Source organism: Melanostigma gelatinosum (genome assembly GCF_949748355.1).
Source record: "Melanostigma gelatinosum genome assembly, chromosome: 7".
Lineage (NCBI taxonomy): Eukaryota > Metazoa > Chordata > Actinopteri > Perciformes > Zoarcidae > Melanostigma > Melanostigma gelatinosum.
The window spans coordinates 20,060,698-20,079,051 of NC_136640.1; the positions used below are offsets into that span (position 1 = coordinate 20,060,698).

At 44.3% G+C, this 18,354-nt stretch overlaps 2 protein-coding genes across 2 annotated transcripts; one reads left to right on the forward strand and one right to left on the reverse strand.

Annotated features, from left to right (window-relative positions):
* Positions 1-207: 207 nt before the first annotated feature.
* Positions 208-5,725, forward strand: LOC306779899 (F-box only protein 40). The gene is made up of 4 exons (XM_079271991.1): positions 208-242; positions 583-610; positions 751-2,613; positions 4,827-5,725. Exons 2-4 carry the CDS (start codon positions 608-610, stop codon positions 5,007-5,009), a joined length of 2,049 nt encoding a protein of 682 aa, XP_079128117.1. The 5' UTR covers positions 208-242; positions 583-607; the 3' UTR covers positions 5,010-5,725.
* A 1,591-nt stretch (positions 5,726-7,316) lies between these two features.
* ttc36 (tetratricopeptide repeat domain 36) lies at positions 7,317-8,739 on the reverse strand. Its single transcript, XM_079271750.1, has 3 exons — positions 8,604-8,739; positions 8,180-8,368; positions 7,317-7,656 (listed from the first exon to the last, which is right to left on the reverse strand). The coding sequence occupies exons 1-3, from the start codon at positions 8,707-8,709 to the stop codon at positions 7,388-7,390; spliced, it is 564 nt and encodes a 187-aa protein (XP_079127876.1). The 5' UTR covers positions 8,710-8,739; the 3' UTR covers positions 7,317-7,387.
* Positions 8,740-18,354: the final 9,615 nt, after the last annotated feature.

Below are 18,354 nucleotides of genomic sequence, written 5' to 3' on the forward strand. Positions count from 1 at the left end.
TTTGAACATGGGGCAGTCAAACTGTTGTGTTCATTATGATGCTATTATCACCGGCCCTCTCACAGTGAAGCAGGGGTGGAGGCTGTAACTTGACCTTGCCTCTTAATGGCTGTGGGACAATAGTGCCCCGTCCCACTGGCCTGTCTGCCCCTCTGTTGTGTCTATTTATAATGTCCAGACACAGTGCAGAGGTTATTAAGGGGTGCCAGCGAACACAAGGTGACAGGGGAGAGGAGCAAGGGGTGAGAAATGTCACTGTTCTTGTTCACTTTTTATTTACTGCATTTATTTGTTGTATTTTGTTGAGCTGAACATGTAATTCCTCTTTGTATATTGATGATAATCTACTGTATATTTCAATATGAACATCAAAAAATTGAATTATCCCATTTTAACTGTGCTTTTAAAGTCTGTATGTCAGAATACGCTTTTACTATGTCCTCTGCTTGTCTATTCAAAATGATTCTGACTTAAGAGTAGCAATATCTTTCTTGGAAGAAGCTTCTATCTGCAGTATGAAAATGCAAACATGAATCATCTGACCATGTTCTCTAACTGTCCCTGGCTTGGAACTCTTCTCAGATGATCCTTGTGTTCATAAGCCACAATGGTAAGTGCATTTATTTTGTGATCAACATTTAAGATTTATGATACAAATGTATTATCTCTGAATTGAAAATGTTGTTATAGCTTTTAATTAGCCTCAGTATGGCCCTTGAAATGTCTATGTTGTGTTATTTCTCTCTTAAGGTGAGGAGAAAGGTGCCTGTGGGCCATCATGAGCATTGCGACAAGTGTTACAGTGTCCACTGCCAAGTCCCGGTCCAGATCTCCGTCTCATGCATGGTCGTCAAGTGTCTTCATAAATGTGGCGCCACCTTCCACATGTGCAAGCAGGAGGAGCACCAGCTTCTCTGTCCCAACGAAACAGTCCCCTGCCTCAACGTCCACTACGGCTGTCCTCTTACCATGCTGCGCCACAGGCTGGCCAGACACCTGGAGGTGTGTCCTGCCTGCGTGGTCTGCTGTTCTCAGGAGTGGAACCGCTGGCCTGTTTCAGAAACGGATCTGGCCTTCTGCAAAAGTGTTTCGGAAAGCCCTCAAACTGAGGTCGGCCTGGATGTTGCCATGGCTCTGAGCGACCAAGAGCTGCTGTTTCGATCCATCAAAATGAAGAACATCTTCCCTGAGTTGATGGTGGGGGATTCTGCCCCTCAGGCTGGTTCCGCTGGGGTCAACAGTCCTACAGATGAAGCAACCGGTTCTTTAGATTGTGGTGAATTTACAGAAAATGGCTGCACAAGGATGGAGGGAAAAGGACTGAGCCAAGAGGAGAGGGAGGCTTTGGCAAAGAGCCGGGACGTGGATGGTATACAGAACTACAGCTCCTGGGAGAAAATATTCAACAAGGAGATGGAGGGATGCAAGCAAACCGTGAACAACTTGAACAAGAAGGAGAAAAAGGCAAAGGAAGAGCAAGAATCATCAAACCGCCACGGGGAGACAAGAGACTCCCACCTGAGCCGAGAGAACGCTGCCGACGCTCCGAGAATGGACGGCACAACTGGCCTTGCGCCATGGCAAGACGGGGTCCTCCAACGGTTGAGCCGGAAAGTCAACATCGCTGAGTACAACATGTACCTGGCGCACAATGGGGCAATGTTGATTGAATTTGGCCAACTTGCAGCTTGCACCCCGAGAGAAAATGATTTTGTTTATGGGAAGCTGGAGCCCATCGCGGTTCAAACCATCCGCTCATTTATTGCTCCAACTAGCTATCGAGCAAAGCGCAATTACCTGACTCATCAGAAGGTCAAGACCAATGCCAGCGTTGACACCGCAGATTTGGGTATTTCGGTTGAGGATCTCCCAAAGTGCGACGAGGCCAGCGCCACGCTCCTGCACTCCCTGGAAAGGGAACTGAGAGGGCATTTAATCTCTGAGAGTGCGGGGAGGGATGGTCTTTACGTAGATATAGGAACGCAAACGTACAACTTTGCCTCCGCGCCGTTCAAAACTGAAGCGACGCTTGCTGATGTCATCGCCGACAAACCCCGCGGTCTTCATGTGCAGGTAGAAGCCGAGTCTGTCACCAGAAGACACAACAAATCAAGTTCAGCCTTCAGCTACATGTGTGGCCACTTCTTTCGGCGAGACGAATACCGCTCTCATTTCAGGAATGTGCACTGTGACATACAGGCCCCTCTGAGCGGCTGGTTCCAACAACGCTGCCCCTTGGCGTACCTCGGCTGCGCTTTCACCCAGACAAGGTTTCACCCTGCAGGTCATCGAGCCACCGTCAAATTCCGCCAAGACGTCAGCGCCTTTGTCCTCCAGCCAGAAGTCCCTTCAGTCCTCCGTGACGGCGGGGAAACCCCCAGCCCTCAGATAAGTGGCACACATAATCTGGATCCCCTGAGCGGATTGCCCCTGGAGATCCTTCAGCACATTGCTGCTTACCTTGACAGTTTTACATTATCGCAGCTGTCCCAAGTCTCCCATCTGATGAGAGAGGTGTGCGCCACATTGCTGCAGGAAAGAGGGATGGTGTCTCTCCAGTGGAAGAAGAAGACATATTCCCACGGGGGAAGCTCCTGGAAGTGTCGAAAGAAAGTAAGTATCCTTAAGATTCCAGTTGTTTTCTTTCAGAGAATTATTTGGACGATAGAGTTCTGCAGGCATGACTGCTGCAGGCCAACCCCGTAAGTTAGCATCTCACTGGTGCCCTCGACAAAAAGCGAATGGGATTTTATCCATTGGATTTTGGATTATTGCAGAAAATAAACTCTGTGGCAAACACTACTAAAAAGCTAATGTTGTAAAAGAACTACACCACGGCCGCATTAGTGCAATATACGCAACAAGGCTGTAAAGGTGGACTAGCCTGCGTGATGGCGTCTCATTTAGCCGCTTGTTAGCAACTGCCTGTTTAAGACACGTAAAAGCTTCTAAATTAATTTACTGACGTATTTTATAACGTAAAAGAAAACAATAAAATCACTTCATCTTGTTTTCACCACAGACTTTATGTCAGCCATCTAAAGAAAAACCCAATAATAAAATAAAAAAAGCATTCACTTTGAGATGAGGGAACAGGAAGTGCAGAAATGATGGCTCATTTCGGGGTTTCGGACTCAATTACTCAATTTAGTCTGTCTGTCAACTGAACTGCAGCGGCATTATATCTTTTAACAACTTAACTGATCGAGTGCGATCATTCAATCTCGGATATTATTTTGAGCTCAACCTTGTGCACAGTGAAGGGAAAGTAGAACACAAGGCCAAACTTCTATATCGGTCTGGCACCATTCTGTTGCTGTCATTGAAAAGTTTCCGTCATTCATACATCGTGACAGCTGCTGCATTGTAAACACTCGAAAAGGACATTTGATTTCCTGTTCTGGTGTCCATGCAATGGTTTAGTAACAAGACAGTTGGGCTGAACTTTCATTTAGTTTAGCAACATGCTGATTTAGTTTTACAATATATACTTAATTTAAGAAAAAATGACAATAAAATAAATATTAAAAGATAATTTTTATAGACAAACCAATGCTAACAGCATGGTTGCTGCCATTATTTATTCTTTCCTTTTTTTGATAGTTGACAGTGGAGAGATTAAAGACAAATAGGAGGAGTCAAAACCAGGGATGCTGTGTTTACATTAGTCCACTAAGCTAGACCTTAGATGCTCTGGCTTAGAACGCTAGTCCACAGAGACTCCTTGCTGCCCAATGGTCTAAGCCTTGAGGATGCCCTCAGCTGCCTCGACTTTTGGAGATTATCTAAATCCTGTATGGAATTATGAGCTCTATGAACCGTGTAAGGATGCACATTTAAGAGATTCAGACACATGATCACTGCGCTATGGCCATTTCAAATCATCTTTGAACGAAGTACCATCATGTGCAGGATTGCTTACGTTAAATGAGGTAACAATCACATCTTGAAGAATTTGGTAACCAACCAGGAAGGCTCAGGAAATCAATACAGCAAATTAAAAAAAACAGATTTTTATTTTAAAAATCTACTAAATTCTAAAAGTATAGGTTTCTTTTCTCCAAAATCCTGCTGACAAGCAAACAAACACACCTTGATCTGTGGTGGCAAACATAACCTCTCTGTGGAGGTAAATACAGGACAAATATGGTATAAATGCATCAGTGTGTATTTTTACATCCACTCTCTCTGTGCCACAGTGGTCATGGGACAAAGAGCCTAACGATGATTTCAGAGATGTGGAATGGCCTGTGGCCTCGCTGCCAGTAAACACAGTGCCACCATAAAAAGTCAGATGGGCTCATTCATGGAAACAAGATGTTGACAAGACTGTGTAAGGCAAGGCAAGGCAAGGCAAGTTTATTTGTAGAGCACATTTCAACAACAAGGTAATTCAAAGTGCTTCACATAAAACCATTAAAAGCATCAAAACATAAGGCAAAAGAAAAGGAGATTTAAAAACAATTACGAACATTCATTAAAACATTAAAAAACAGTGCAAGAAATAAAATGCAGTAGTAAAATGCAGAAATGCAGGAAATTGATAAATACATGAATTGAATGTGGTTCAATTAAAGGCAGCAGCAAACAGAAAAGACGACAGCTGGGTATTTGCTCCCCGATGAAGGGCATCATTTGAATACATTTGCAATGTATGGATACAGAAATAACACCATGCCCTGACATGAGATAAAAATACTCTGAGATCTAGATTCTATGGGTATTGAAAATAAATGTATCCTCGTGGCCACTGCTGCAGTGCGGTTGATGGATGCCCCCAGAGCAGCCTCCCACACCTACTCCAGCTCTGTTTCTGTGTTTTACAGGTTTGGGAGTTCAGCTCTCTGTTTTCTTCTGTGGACAAATGGAGCTTCAGCAACACTCCTTCCATGTCAGATCACCTGAAAACCTGTTCCTTCTACCAGAGAGAGGAGCACACTCAGCCGGTGGCTTTAGTCGGCCTGGGAGAGGTCACAGACAAACATGGAGAAATAAAGCGCAAAAGATAGCGCTCGGGGTCCCAGAGCTCAGGGGGCGGACCGAAACGCGATTGAGGCGGCGTTTGGAATCCCTCAGACGTGATGTGACTCCTCTGCATGTACGGCTGCTCCATAGAAATAGAGCTCCGTAGAGCTGAAGCCCTGCAGACATAAACTCAACATATGAATAATTCACTTTGGCATGAACCGCAAGAAGATTTTGATGTGATTAATTGAACCAATATTTTCTTGTAATGTAATTTTGCCTGTTAGTAGGGAAAATGCTTGAAGATGGCTCTGTTTATGCAGTGTTATTAGGAGCTGATTGAAACTTAATCCCTCTGAGACTAACTTCACAAAAGTATTGCTGTGGTGTTTGAGAGGGGTCATCATATTCGGTATGTTGTCAGATCATTTGCTTTTGTTTGGCGCACTGAGCTGACAAGCGTTGTCTGTCCCAACTTGTTTCATTCTTGTGGTGAACAGCATCATTTCAAAGAAACCAGGGCAGCAGATGTTGCTGCTGTTGTCTGTTTTCAGCATGACAAGACTGACATCTACTGGAGAGGCTGAAGTACCTCATCTGTGTGCAGTGGAGACACATCACACAGGAACAGGACATGTCCTATTTAAGCACAGCACAGCAGCGCATGAGGACACAGACAACTTTGTTTCAATTTAGACTATCTTAAAGGAGAATGAGAGCAAATGACGTATGTGTGTCACTGTCATATACCTGACAATAAATGTGCCTTGCAATTGCCGTCATTTATTCATCCATCATGAAGTGTTTCGAAAGGCTGGTCATGAAGCAGATCAAATCCACCCTTCCTCCCTCCCTGGACCCGTTTCAGTTTGCTTACCGAACTAAACGGTCCACAGAGGATGCAATCTCCTCCGCTCTACACCCAGCCCTCACACACCTGGACACTAAGAACTCCTACGTCAGAATGCTGTTCATAGATTTCAGCTCAGCATTCAATACAATCATCCCCCAGCAGCTTGTGTGTAAGCTTACAGACCTGGGCCTCAGCCCCTCTCTCTGCAACTGGTTGTTGGACTTCCTCACAGAGAGACCACAAGCTGTTCGGGTCAACAACAACACTTCGAACACACTAACACTGAGTACGGGGGCCCCCCAAGGTTGTGTGCTCAGCCCCCTTCTCTTCACCCTGCTGACCCATGACTGTAAACCCAACTACAGCTCCAACCACATCGTGAAGTTCGCTGACGACACTACCGTGGTAGGTCTCATCAGCCACAACGATGAGACTAACTACAGGAAGGAAGTGAACCAGCTGGTCCGTTGGTGCCAAAATAACAATCTCTTCCTCAATGTGGGGAAAACAAAGGAGATTGTTGTTGACTTCAGGAGAACCCACTCCCAACCCCCCCTCCCTCTGACCATCAATGGTGCTGCTGTGGAACAGGTGAGCAGCACCAAATTCCTGGGTGTGACAATCACAGATGACCTCACCTGGAACAGCAACACCACTGCACTGGCAAAGAAGGCCCAGCAACGCCTGTACTTCATCAGGAAGCTCAAGCGAGCAGGAGCCCCCCCCCCCATCATGCTCTCATTCTACCGAGGCGCCACTGAGAGCATCCTCAGCAGCTGCATCACGCTGTGGTTCGGAAGCTGCACCGCCTCCAACCGCAAGAGCCTGCAGCGCATTGTGAACTCTGCCCAGAGGATCATCGGAGTCTCACTCCCTACACTACAGGACATTTACAACACCCGCCTCACCCGCAAAGCACTCGGCATTGCGGGTGACCCCACCCACCCCTCCAACAGCCTCTTCAGCCTCCTGCCTTCAGGGAGAAGGTTCCGCAGTCTCCGTTCGAGCTCTACCCGGCTGAGGAACAGCTTCTTCCACCAGGCGGTCAGGATGCTGAACTCTCTCCCTCCCTCTCTCCTCTCGCTCCCCCTCTCTCCCCCCCTGCCATCTCTCCCCTGACCTCTCTACCCTCCCCCTCACCCACCTTTCCCCACTGCCTCAAATGGAACATACCAGGACATCTACTCCCCCTCACACCCCTTCCCTCATCCAGCACCAGTCACTTTTTATCAGCACCAGTCACTTTTTATCAGCACCAGTCACTTTTTATTCTCTGCTGCTACTTGTAAATCCTTTATCTAGGCCCTTATGTTCTTAACTTTATTCTATTTTATTCTATTATATGTTATATGTTCATGTCTATATTACACTGTGGGACTGCGAGAAACGGCATTTCGAATTTTCTGTATGCATAACACATGTGGAAACTTTGACAATAAAGTGAACTTTGAACTTTGAACTTATTTCACAGCAGCATTGTCAGTCGAATAAAAAGGACATTGTTAAAAGCTTAAAATGTTCTTTTATTTACCACAGACTTTAAAACAGCAAAGGTGTACAAGCAACGAACTACAGCTTCTCGGACACGTCCGGGTTTCGTAGCTTGTTGATCACTTCTGACAGCATTTTGTTGCACAGGGCTGCATACGGATTCAGAGCCACGGCCTGCTGCCGAGCAAATTCACTTCCGAGTGCAGCCGCTTTCTCAAAATCTGCCCTGGCGTCATCGCCCCGGCATGCCAGTCTATGTAGCAGGCCCCTCTGCACCAGCGCCTGGCACACAGTTTGCCCGGCGCCGCCGCTCAGAGAGACGGCTCGGTCCAGGTCCCCCAGGGCTCCTGAGAGGAGACAACAGCACTGTGAGGCACACGCAGAGTCCATTTTCAATTTGTAACGTCCTACAGACTACTCGGTCTGGCCTTAAAGTCAGTGTAAAGTGATTTAGCTGAATCTGACAAGGTAAAAATGACAAGGGTTATAACAGCAGATATAGCGCATAGCATTTGTCAACTGTACAGCGGCAATGCTGTACATGATACTACACTGAATATATAAGGGAACACTTTTTTATTTCAGTGAGGCACACATAGAATTGTTAAACCTTTAGAGGATCAAGATGTGACTAAATCAAAATACCCTGTAATGTTGTGCATGCAGCGAACACAACACCGTGACTGACAGCACGTAAAATGAACTTAACACAGGGCAAGCTCAGAGCCACTGCAGTAGCACTGCTGACGAAGTGCATCAGACAGACAAAGCTCTGATATGATGTCACGCTGGCCTCAGACTCGACAGTCTGATATGTCGGCACACCGCGGTGTCTGCGGAGAGGGTTATTATTGAGTTAGTGGCATGTACCTGCTGTGTTCCCCTGCAGCCGCAGGGCCTGTGCCCGGTTGTTATAGGCGGAGGCTCGCTGAGGCAGGATCTGGATTGCCTGGCTGAACAGTTGAAGTGCGGCTTGCAAATCCCCAGCCTCTGCTGCCGAGACACCCCGCATCTCAGACTCTTTCACTTGCCTCAGCAACTCTGTGTCAAAGCCACTGTCTGGCAGGGGGAGATAAACAGTTGGAAAAAAACCACTCAAACTCAATTGACAGGTACCATGGCGAGGAAAACACAGAAATGTCACCCAGAACTCAACTTGGATTAAAATGTCGTGTTTTTTTTCAGTCCAGCAATGGAACGAGTTCAAATGAATTCAATATGCTGTGAAATGATAAACGTAAAAAAGCTGTGACATGATATGTGGAGACACATCAAGTCAGAGGCTCACGCTCACCATCATCAATTAATTCCTCCTCTTGGTTCAGGCCAGGGATGTCTCCAAAGGGGGTGGTGGGGTTGAATATAGCCTGGAGTACAGCTCTGTCATGTGCAGAGGCCATCTCTCTGTCGTCTGTAAAGAGAGCAAAGAAGCAAATCCTCGCACCTAAACTACAGCTGGGTGGAAAATCATTCCTCCCCAAACTTCAGCCATTTCCACCAGCCAATCGGAGAAGGGGGCGGAAGCAGAGGTGGACTTTGAGATTTTTACTTGGTTAAGTCAAAAATGCAGGCCAGGCCTGCACGCTGCAGAACTGCTGTTATGATGGCAATAGGGGAACATGCTCTCAGATATATTCTATCTGATGATTTCTGCTGGGTGCAAAGCGATGCTGCCCAAACTCCATGGGATTTGTAGTTATCAAATACTTTGTTTAAAAAAAATTTAAAAAAGATGCCCAGATATTCCTGTACTGTTACTTACCCAAATATGGACAGAAAAACCTAAAGAACCCGTTTCAGTTTGTCAGATAGACCAGTGGCGGCTGGTGGAACATGTTCTAGGTAGGGCCATCCTATCAATTTCAGCAAACATCCCAGTATGATTTAATGCAAAAGAAATGTAAGTATCAAACACGCATTATTACTTGGCAGTTAAATATTTAACATGTATTCCAACACGAAAACAATCAGTAAATAACACTTATATAATATAATATAACATGTTCATTTATTGAGATGCCCCTATGGACCTTGTTATAGGAGGTAAAGATCAGGAGAAGTAAACATGAAGTGTTATTATGAATACTGATGTTAAATTAAGCTATGATGAGTTTTCACTGTTAATTTAACATCTCTATTACATGTTGATGCCTCCATGACCAAGTTAAGCAGATGAGACTGAGGACAGCTATGTAGAAGAAAAGATGTTCACTTTGTCTGATATGTAGCTTGACAGAGTTCTCCACGTGTCCTGGTGTTCTCATGTTTCCTTACCTCCTCATCCCTCACTCCCTACCCTGGTGTTCTCATGTTTCCTTACCTCCTCATCCCTCACTCCCGTAACTGTCCGTGCTGGATCCGTCCCCGTTGTTTTAAAAAGCTAAATAAATGATTAGCATGACGTCATCCAGCTAGCCAAACCTGTCTGGTGTACAGCTAGTACAGAAGCTTCGCATGTACTGCTTCCCTTTCCCGCGAGTCTGCTGTCTGATTGTGAGGTCAGGCTGATCTGATATCAGCTCTTTGGCTGCAGAATCTCCGCCAAAGTTCTCCTCTCAAACGGGTCTTGGAGGAGGAGTGCTCGCGCTGGCGCGGGCGCCTGTAGAGACTTCTCCTGACGAGAACGAGCAGCGAGGAGGTTCTGGCCCCAAGCTGAATCTATTTGAGGGCTCTGATTGGCTAAATTGTATGTCACTCATTTATATCTTGAATCAGCAATTGGCTAAACTGCTTCATAGACCCGCCTCTTTTGGGCCAAAACGATCAGGCCCCCCAAACTGCGCGTTCTCAGAGTGTCGTGCACACAGACAGAGAGCACGAGCAGAGAGCACACAGGCGGAGAGGACGAGCAGGAAAAGCATATATTTTGCGCAGATATCATTTTCACTGTGACTAGTGGGCCGGCACTCACCTTTACGCAGTACCAACGGCACTTTGTTATTTATTTTACTCTTTGGCGTACTGTTGTTGGTGTGCACCGGTGTTATATCGAAGCCTGTGCCCCCGTCAAACAGTAGCTCATTGTGTCAGACTAGTCTGATGACGTAACAGACTGCTGCAGGGATGATGTATTTTTGCCGGTCAACCCCGGAAGTTAGCGCTGACTTACAAACTGATGCATCACACAACTGTATTTATACTTTATAATATAATACTGAAGCACTCACAGGGATCATTATGCTGCATTGTATACTTTTTTCGATTGATACTTTGCTGATACACTACCACACTTACTTATGTAGCGTTTTCAATGCAGTACTTGTACTTGTAATGGGGTGTTTTACAGTGTGGCTTTGCTATTTTTACCCAAGTAAAAGATCTAAATACTTCCTCCAACACTGTGTCAGACAGATACAAATGAGAGAAAACTCTTCAGGCCCGCAGGAACAGGGCCTGCAGCAGTTAGCTGCAGACAGTGTGGAGGGGATCTACAGTGAATTATGGTTTTAGCCTGATGATCAGCAGCAGGATTCCAACATTGTTTCACATCCCAAACAATGTGGGACCATTACCGAGCAAGTCCAGGAAGCAGCTATTGATCGCAGCCTTTCAGAGTAAGGCTGACAGATATGTGGGACACCGGTCTTGGAGGAAACCTATGCTGTCTGCTGCTGCGCTGTCGCCTCCGGAACAATCAAACTGTACCAAGAGAATAGCTCATGTACTCACCACCGCCAGGTTTGATACATTGCTGGCATCAGAATATGCGTTTTATAACCGGATCCTGTTGTAGGAGACATCCAGACCAAAATATCATCGCTCAAATCCTGCCTCCTGCTGTCACTGCTAACCTGGACGTAGATGCACTTTGATAACTTGATAGAAAAGCAGCTCCTGAAGGTAAGACACGACGTTATATTCCATGAACTGCGTGCAGTATGATCCATGTTTATGATTGGATGTTGGGGGTTTTCTTGTTTTCAAGATAGAGTAGCAGTGGTGGGCTGCTTATCCTCTTCTGTATAAGATGGTCCATCTGCAGCCATTTTGCATTTAGGCCTTGCATGGGCCTATGATGTCACCATATCATATCCTTCAGTATGTGACGGTGTCTGTATGTACAGTGAAATTTGAATTAATAAGCAGCTATTTAGGCCTTGTGCAAAACATGATACTTTACGACTGTAAAACAGTGCATCTTCTGGAGATATGATTGTATTCTTGATGATACACAGCAAATAAATCGGACAAAAGTATTGAATAGTGAAAAAACACAGTTGAACATTTTCTCCCTGTGAAATACTAGATAGCTCTATCTCTTCTGTTTCAAATATTCAAATAAATCAGTCCCTCATTGGAGCAGCTCACATCTCACACTGTGACGAAGGATCTCAAATAGGCACTGCTTTCATCGAAGAAGTCACGAGCCAAAACCGCTGCTCCTGATGTCAGCTATGGTATTTTGAAAGTAATCTCTAGCGCACAGAACAGAATTTTGACAGTACAAACAGTTCATCTATGGTACAGAAAAACTTGTATGATTTGTATGATTTGCAAAAATTTGAAATCATGTCTAGACTCATAAAGACACAGTATTTGACACTTTTTTTTGGCACTCGTTGGTCCACCATCTTGCTTTGGATTAAAACCAGGCATTGCATTTAGAATCAAATTAAGATTTGCAATCATAATCTGGCGAAGGGCTCCACAAATTGAATAGATATTCTGAAAATGAAAAGAGAGAGCTTCACAGAATCAGGAGTAAATCAGTGCATACAGCAGATACGTTAAGTCAGACAACACATCTGCTATTTAGGGGTCTCCACAGCAACAAGACACGGGTATGGAGGCAGAAAATAACTCTTTCTAAGAGAGGTGTTGTTGCATGTAACAAATGGCAGATTACAGCACCCAAAGGGGGGAAACCGATAGCAGCCAAAGTAAGTGAAGTGACGACAGGTGACGCTGATCAAAACGGCACGACTGAACATGGAAACACTGCGGCTTGTCATAGTTCTCATTGGCTGAGAAAGTTACCGCAAGTATCTCCGGCAAACGTTTGTGTAAGTGAGTCGCAGAGATGAAAATGGTTCCAGCTCAAAGCCTTTTTCAGTTGTTGCCAATTACCGTCAGCAGTGATCTGGAACAAGAGAGAGCTCATGGAGGTATGGGCTTTTTGGACCTTTTAAAAAGGACGGGGCAGAGCTGATGTTGAAGTGGAGCTGCTGCAACATAAAGTTTCTTTAGAAATGGTCCTTGGCTGTCAAAGATCTGGATTTTTGGGGTAGTTTGTACTCCTGTAAAACGTTTTTTGTTTTTGCTGAACAATACATAAAGAACGCGGCAGAAATCCAGAAAACATACGTTTTAAAGAAAAGTTTCAGGCATGTAGGGTGACTAGTAACAAGTAAAGTGCATTATTCATTGTGCATACACACATACACTCTTTGTAATGCCCAGTAGATATGTGACTGACTCATGGTGTGTTTTTTGTATCATGACCCAACTACCATTGTGAGTCTCTAATTCTTCTTTTTCTGATGGAAAATGAGAAATGTGGCCCGATGCTAACGTTACCAAGTGATGGAGTGGGTAATAAATAGATGTGATGGCATATGTTGACAATAGTATTTATTCACACTAAGGCTTGAGTATAAGGGAAATGCTTTTGATGTGGAGTTTATTGTTCATCTTCCATAATTATCGTCGAGGTAAGACAGCAGTCTGTCTGAAGTCACAGATCTTTCCTTCACAAGCTGTCAGAGACTGGAAATGTCACAATGCATCAAATCGACATTGCATAAATTACAATATATTGTCATAATATATACACATTATTAACCAGCTCTCTTGCAGACTTGCTATGGCTTAAGCTAGCTCTATGGTGGTTTATGCAGCTTCAGTGGCAGACAGAGGACCTTGATGAGGGGATTCATATATTGCCCAACATAATGCGACGGGAATGTCAAACTAAGTAATGAAGTAATAAGGAAGTGAACATTCAGTGTGATTATCAGGCAAGTTGTCAATTAACAAAGTTCCCAGAGTTGAGGTGACGTCCTCAAATGACCTTATAAAACTCAAATATTTTCCATTTACAATTAGATAAAAGCTGAGATCCACATAGTATGTTCCAAAAATTCCCAAGTTGTGAAAAATACCGATGCTTGGTCAGTGGCCCTCGCTTCAAACGATGGCGCTCGAGGTTCTCCTCTGGCGTCAGCTTTGGTCGTACAAGGGACAGCGTGTCAGTTTCCTCTGGTTACGTGCATTGTGTCTCTTCAAAATATACTTCCAATCTAAATTCACTGGGCTTCCAGGTTGGTTAGGTTTAGCCAACACAATGAATTGGTTAGGTTTGGGAAAAAGATCCTGGTTTGGGTTAAAATACGTATGTTACGTAAAATAAGTAGGCCTATGTTTGCTATGTAACTTAGTTACTTCCGTATGATGAGGTAACATGGGTACAGCAGGGAATGTGAATGTGACACTTTGGAGACTCATCTATGCAAGAATATTATAAGCCTGAGTGACACCTGCTTGACTAATGCTGCTGGTCTCAAGAATCTAATTTAAACTTCTACTGCTGCAATCGTACAGTCTGCGGCAATACCACGACTTAATTTAATTTTGAGAGAAAAGTCTGATCTGGACAAATTACCGCAAAGTTTTAAAGAGGCAATTAAAAACCCTAGACGGTATAGTTATTTGCCTGGATGATAAAAATCCAAGAGGATTATAAGAGAGAGAGAGAGAGAGAGAGAGAGAGAGAGAGAGAGAGAGAGAGAGAGAGAGAGAGAGAGAGAGAGAGAGAGAGCGCTCTTGCTGATTTTGTTTCTGCTGGGTCTACCGGCTTCCCATTCAGCACAGACAGTTTGATCCTGCAGGACTCCCATTTTCTACAGGCTAATACGAGTTAAAGAGTGAGGGCTAGGCTATCGTGTTCACGGTCACTCCGTAAGCAGCAGATTTTCTGAAGAAGCACAGTGTGTCCCCCACGGCCTCGGGCAATAGCGCAAAGGTGCAGAAGCAATTGTGTGAGGATTATCAGTCTCCCATTACTGCAAATGTCACTGCATCAGCACCGCTCAACATGATTATGTCAATGGGGAAACACATTGGAGGTGTTTACGGACTCCGAGAAAAGCCAAGAGCCGGGAGAGAACGGAGTTGCTTTTGCCGCGGGGCCAAGAGGGAAATTAAGAGATAATCAAAATCACTGACCCTCAGTGGGAGCGCTGCTGTAAAACCTAATACCAACACATAGCAATGAACACATCCTTTGTATTTCCTCCGAGCAATTACAAAGACAACAGATAGATTACATCTGACTGCAACAGCAGAGTATAAATAATGGAACAACAGTTACCGAAGTGCTAATAGTGAATGAGATGACTTTATTGCTCATTAGCTGTTTAGCAGACGCAATGGGCATTTCTTTAGGGGCTACATTCGCCTGATGGACTTTTCATAAACTAAAAAATGGACGTGGGTATCATAATAACCCAGAGAGGCTTTAGCTTTGCTCCACTTCTGTCTGTGAATCTGACATCAAAGCTTGTGCTCCTAATCCCTCTGCCCTATTGAGGTAAACAGGGGGTCGTGTAGGGGTGTGTCGATACCTGGCCCGCTATGATGACGAAGGGCAATCGCGTGCTGTGCGGGGGGCACTCTGAGCTGGATTAAAACAAAGTAATCCGCTCTGCGGAGGGACGGGGAATAACCACGGAGGTGCCAGAGGTTTAGCAAATAAACAATGTGCTCCTTTTTTTATGTGGAAATCTTTAGCTACACCCTCTGTGCTGCAGCACAACAGCTACATACTGCCTCCTGTCTCTCGTTGCCGTAGACAGAATGTTAGCCGTTCATTCGTATGGCTTCATGTATGGCTTATAATGGTTGGCTGCAGTTCCAGGCCGTAACATTTTTGTTCAGATTGTACAAAACACTGAGTAATATGAAAGCAATGGCTTGTCCAGGGGAGATGGTTTATTGTGTGCTGTAACAGGCCTACTTCCTGCTTTGTTTGCCCCAAAACCTGTACATGATAATACACTGAATATATAAGGGAACACCTTTTCATTTCAGTGAGGCACACAAAGAATTGGTAAACCTTTAGAGCACACGTGTCAAACTCAAGGGCCGGATTTTTTTTTTTTGGAAAAATAATTAAAAGTTCGACTTGAAAATAAAAGTATCCCCATTGTCGAAATTATGAGATATCAAGTTGAAATTATGAGACAGCATGTTGTCTGTGTACCGACATTAAAACTATCACAACAGGTGGACAGGAGAGGCAACAGCCCGAAAAGAGGTTTTCCAACGATTGAAAAAGATCGACAAATAATCCCAAAATGTCCACGAAGAGAAAAATTGATGCAGAGGGAAGAAAATGTAATGAAAGATGGGAAAGCGAATACATGTTTGTGCTTCAAGGAGAAAACGGGTCTGTCTTCTGTGTTATGAGGCGTGTCGGTGATGAAGGATATAATTCACGACGTCTGCATTTTGACACCAAACACGGAGCTAAATTTAGCCTCCAAGAAAAACATCAAACTGTCCAAGAATTAAGAGGCAGACTGCAATCACAGCAGAATATATTTACACAGCTACAGCCCAGTGCATGCTAAAGGTATGTGAGCAGAGCTCCGACCAGATACAGACTTTTACAAATGTCAGTTTGTGAAGAAACACCATCGCAGGCCGAGTTCATGAACTAGCAGCAATCTAACAACACAGCTCGCTAAGAGACGAGCAGGTACTTGTGTTTTTAATTAGCTGTTGATGAAAGCACAGACAACACGGACACAGAGCATCTATCCATGTTCATCAGACCTGACTCTCAGTGAGCAGCTCTTGGATGTAGCTGCCATGCACAGGACGACGACAGGGAGGAACATTAGTGATGCAGAGAGGTGACACAAACAGCTTTGAACAAAGTTAATGTAATAACTTGTGTTTGATATTTGTCTTTGTTATTTTCTTTAATAGTTTGATCTTTGATAGAGTCATGTGGGTTTCTTAACCCTCAATTAAAATGATTCATGTTATAATAACAGAAATGTGTTTAAATATCATTTTTCATTTATATAACTGCATGTACAATATGTTTACACTTGAATAAACAATAATCAAATGCAGAGAGAGTTATTTAACAATATGTTAGGAGAAGTTAGTTATACAGTCTTACAGTTACAACCGGCCCTTTGAGGGCGACCGTGATGCTGATGTGGCCCAGAGTGGAGATGAGTTTGACACCCCTGCTTTAGAGGATCCAGATGTGACTGAATCAAAATACCCTGTAATGCTGTGCATGCAGCGAACACAACGCCGTGACTGACAGCACGTAAGAGGAACTTAACACAGGGCAAGCTCAGAGCCACTGCAGTAGCACTGCTGACGAAGTGCATCAGACAGACAAAGCTCTGATATGTCACGCTGGCCTCACTTTCTGCATTTTATGACAGTTTGTGATTTGCTAACGAGTTTTATGGCACCCCCGGTGAAGGAATGTAGGGATGCATTGTTTGGTTTATGGTGCAGCCAGGCTGAATGCGGCGAGGCTGTCGGGCGCACACTGATGTCTATTGGGCGAGACGTTGTCACGTGTGGTGGGATCAGGCATCATAAATCTCATGAAGTGCAGTTTACTACTAGTTTGTATTGTTTTTGGGGTCCAGGCACTGCTTATGAATGTAGCTTTAATACAGATGCCCGATCTGGTATCTGTGCCAACGTGATCTACAATATGTGATATAATCCTCCTCGGGCTGAATTGCATGAAATGTGGCACACAAGCAACGTGTTTGATTGTCTGCCAGCCTTTACATGGTTATGTAGGTCACACTCACTTTCAACCAGTCTGTCACAAATTCCACCTCCCCATAGCTTTTATTTTGATCTGTCTCTGCTTCATCACAAACTCTTCTGTCGTTTCAGGTCTTGCCACTTTCTCAGGCCATGCAATCCACTCATTCCCCTCACCTGGCCCGCCCATCTCCTCACCTGTGGCTCGTTCTCTAATTAGTCCCTCCGAATTCATAGCTGTCCACTCTCTCTTGGTTCCCGCCAGATTGTGTTGTGTCTCCCTGCCAAGTGCTTCAATGTTTACTGCTTTTCCCACCAAAATTGGTGTGTTTTTCAGTGCTTTAAAAAACCTGCTAAAAATAGGTATTAGACTCCTTTCCCATTGCCAGGAGACAAGTATGCCTTTGTTATTTTCTTCTGGTGTGTCATGTTCAGCATCACGAATATGCAGGAAAACAGAGAAAATGTTACAGTGGTTACTTCCTTTTTTATAGCTGTTACTAATCCAGTTTATGTTTCAGACTCTCAAACCAGAGTTGGCGATCGTTAGAACAGTGGAAAGACGAATAAAGACGGTTTTGAATGGTCTTATTTGGTTTCCGTCGAGTTTTATGACAATCGGCGGAATAAAATGACTGTTTTTGTCAACGAAGTCTGGTATATGGCATATGACGGCAGGTTCTTTTGACTCTTTTCACATGGAAAGGGTTTATATTGACCAAACCAAAGTTGTTAATTGTTGGAACAGGGGAAAGAAGGTTTTGATGAGTATGATTTTATTTCTGTCGAGTTTGTTTGTTGGTATGTTGGTAACGATCAGGAAGGAAAAATTACTTCTGTCTGACTTGGGTCAGGTGGCTTGAAGTGGATCATATTAACAATCTGTTTTGTATAATTATAATAATTGTCCAAATCCCCGTTGATTTTATTTATTATATATTCACTTCAACTCGCGTCACGTAACGTCTCCTGCCCCCTTTTTGGATTTATTGGACTGAGTGACTGACCTTCCAGTTCTGACATTTGCTCAAAACAGAATTTTCCTCGCAACTCCGACCGTCTTATTGTCGTGCTTTTGAGTTAAAGTCGGCCAGCACCAGCGAACACTACACGATCAAGACCAATTCAGTATCTGCCTAAAAAAATGGTTCTGCACACTGAAATTGAACAACGTTTTGACAATGCGTAGAACAAGACATAAAACTAACATCAAACCAAAATGATTTGTGTCTGAAGCGCCGCTCTGCCCCTCTGAATTTGACGACAAATAATTGAATTGGCCTGAGCATGAACACTTA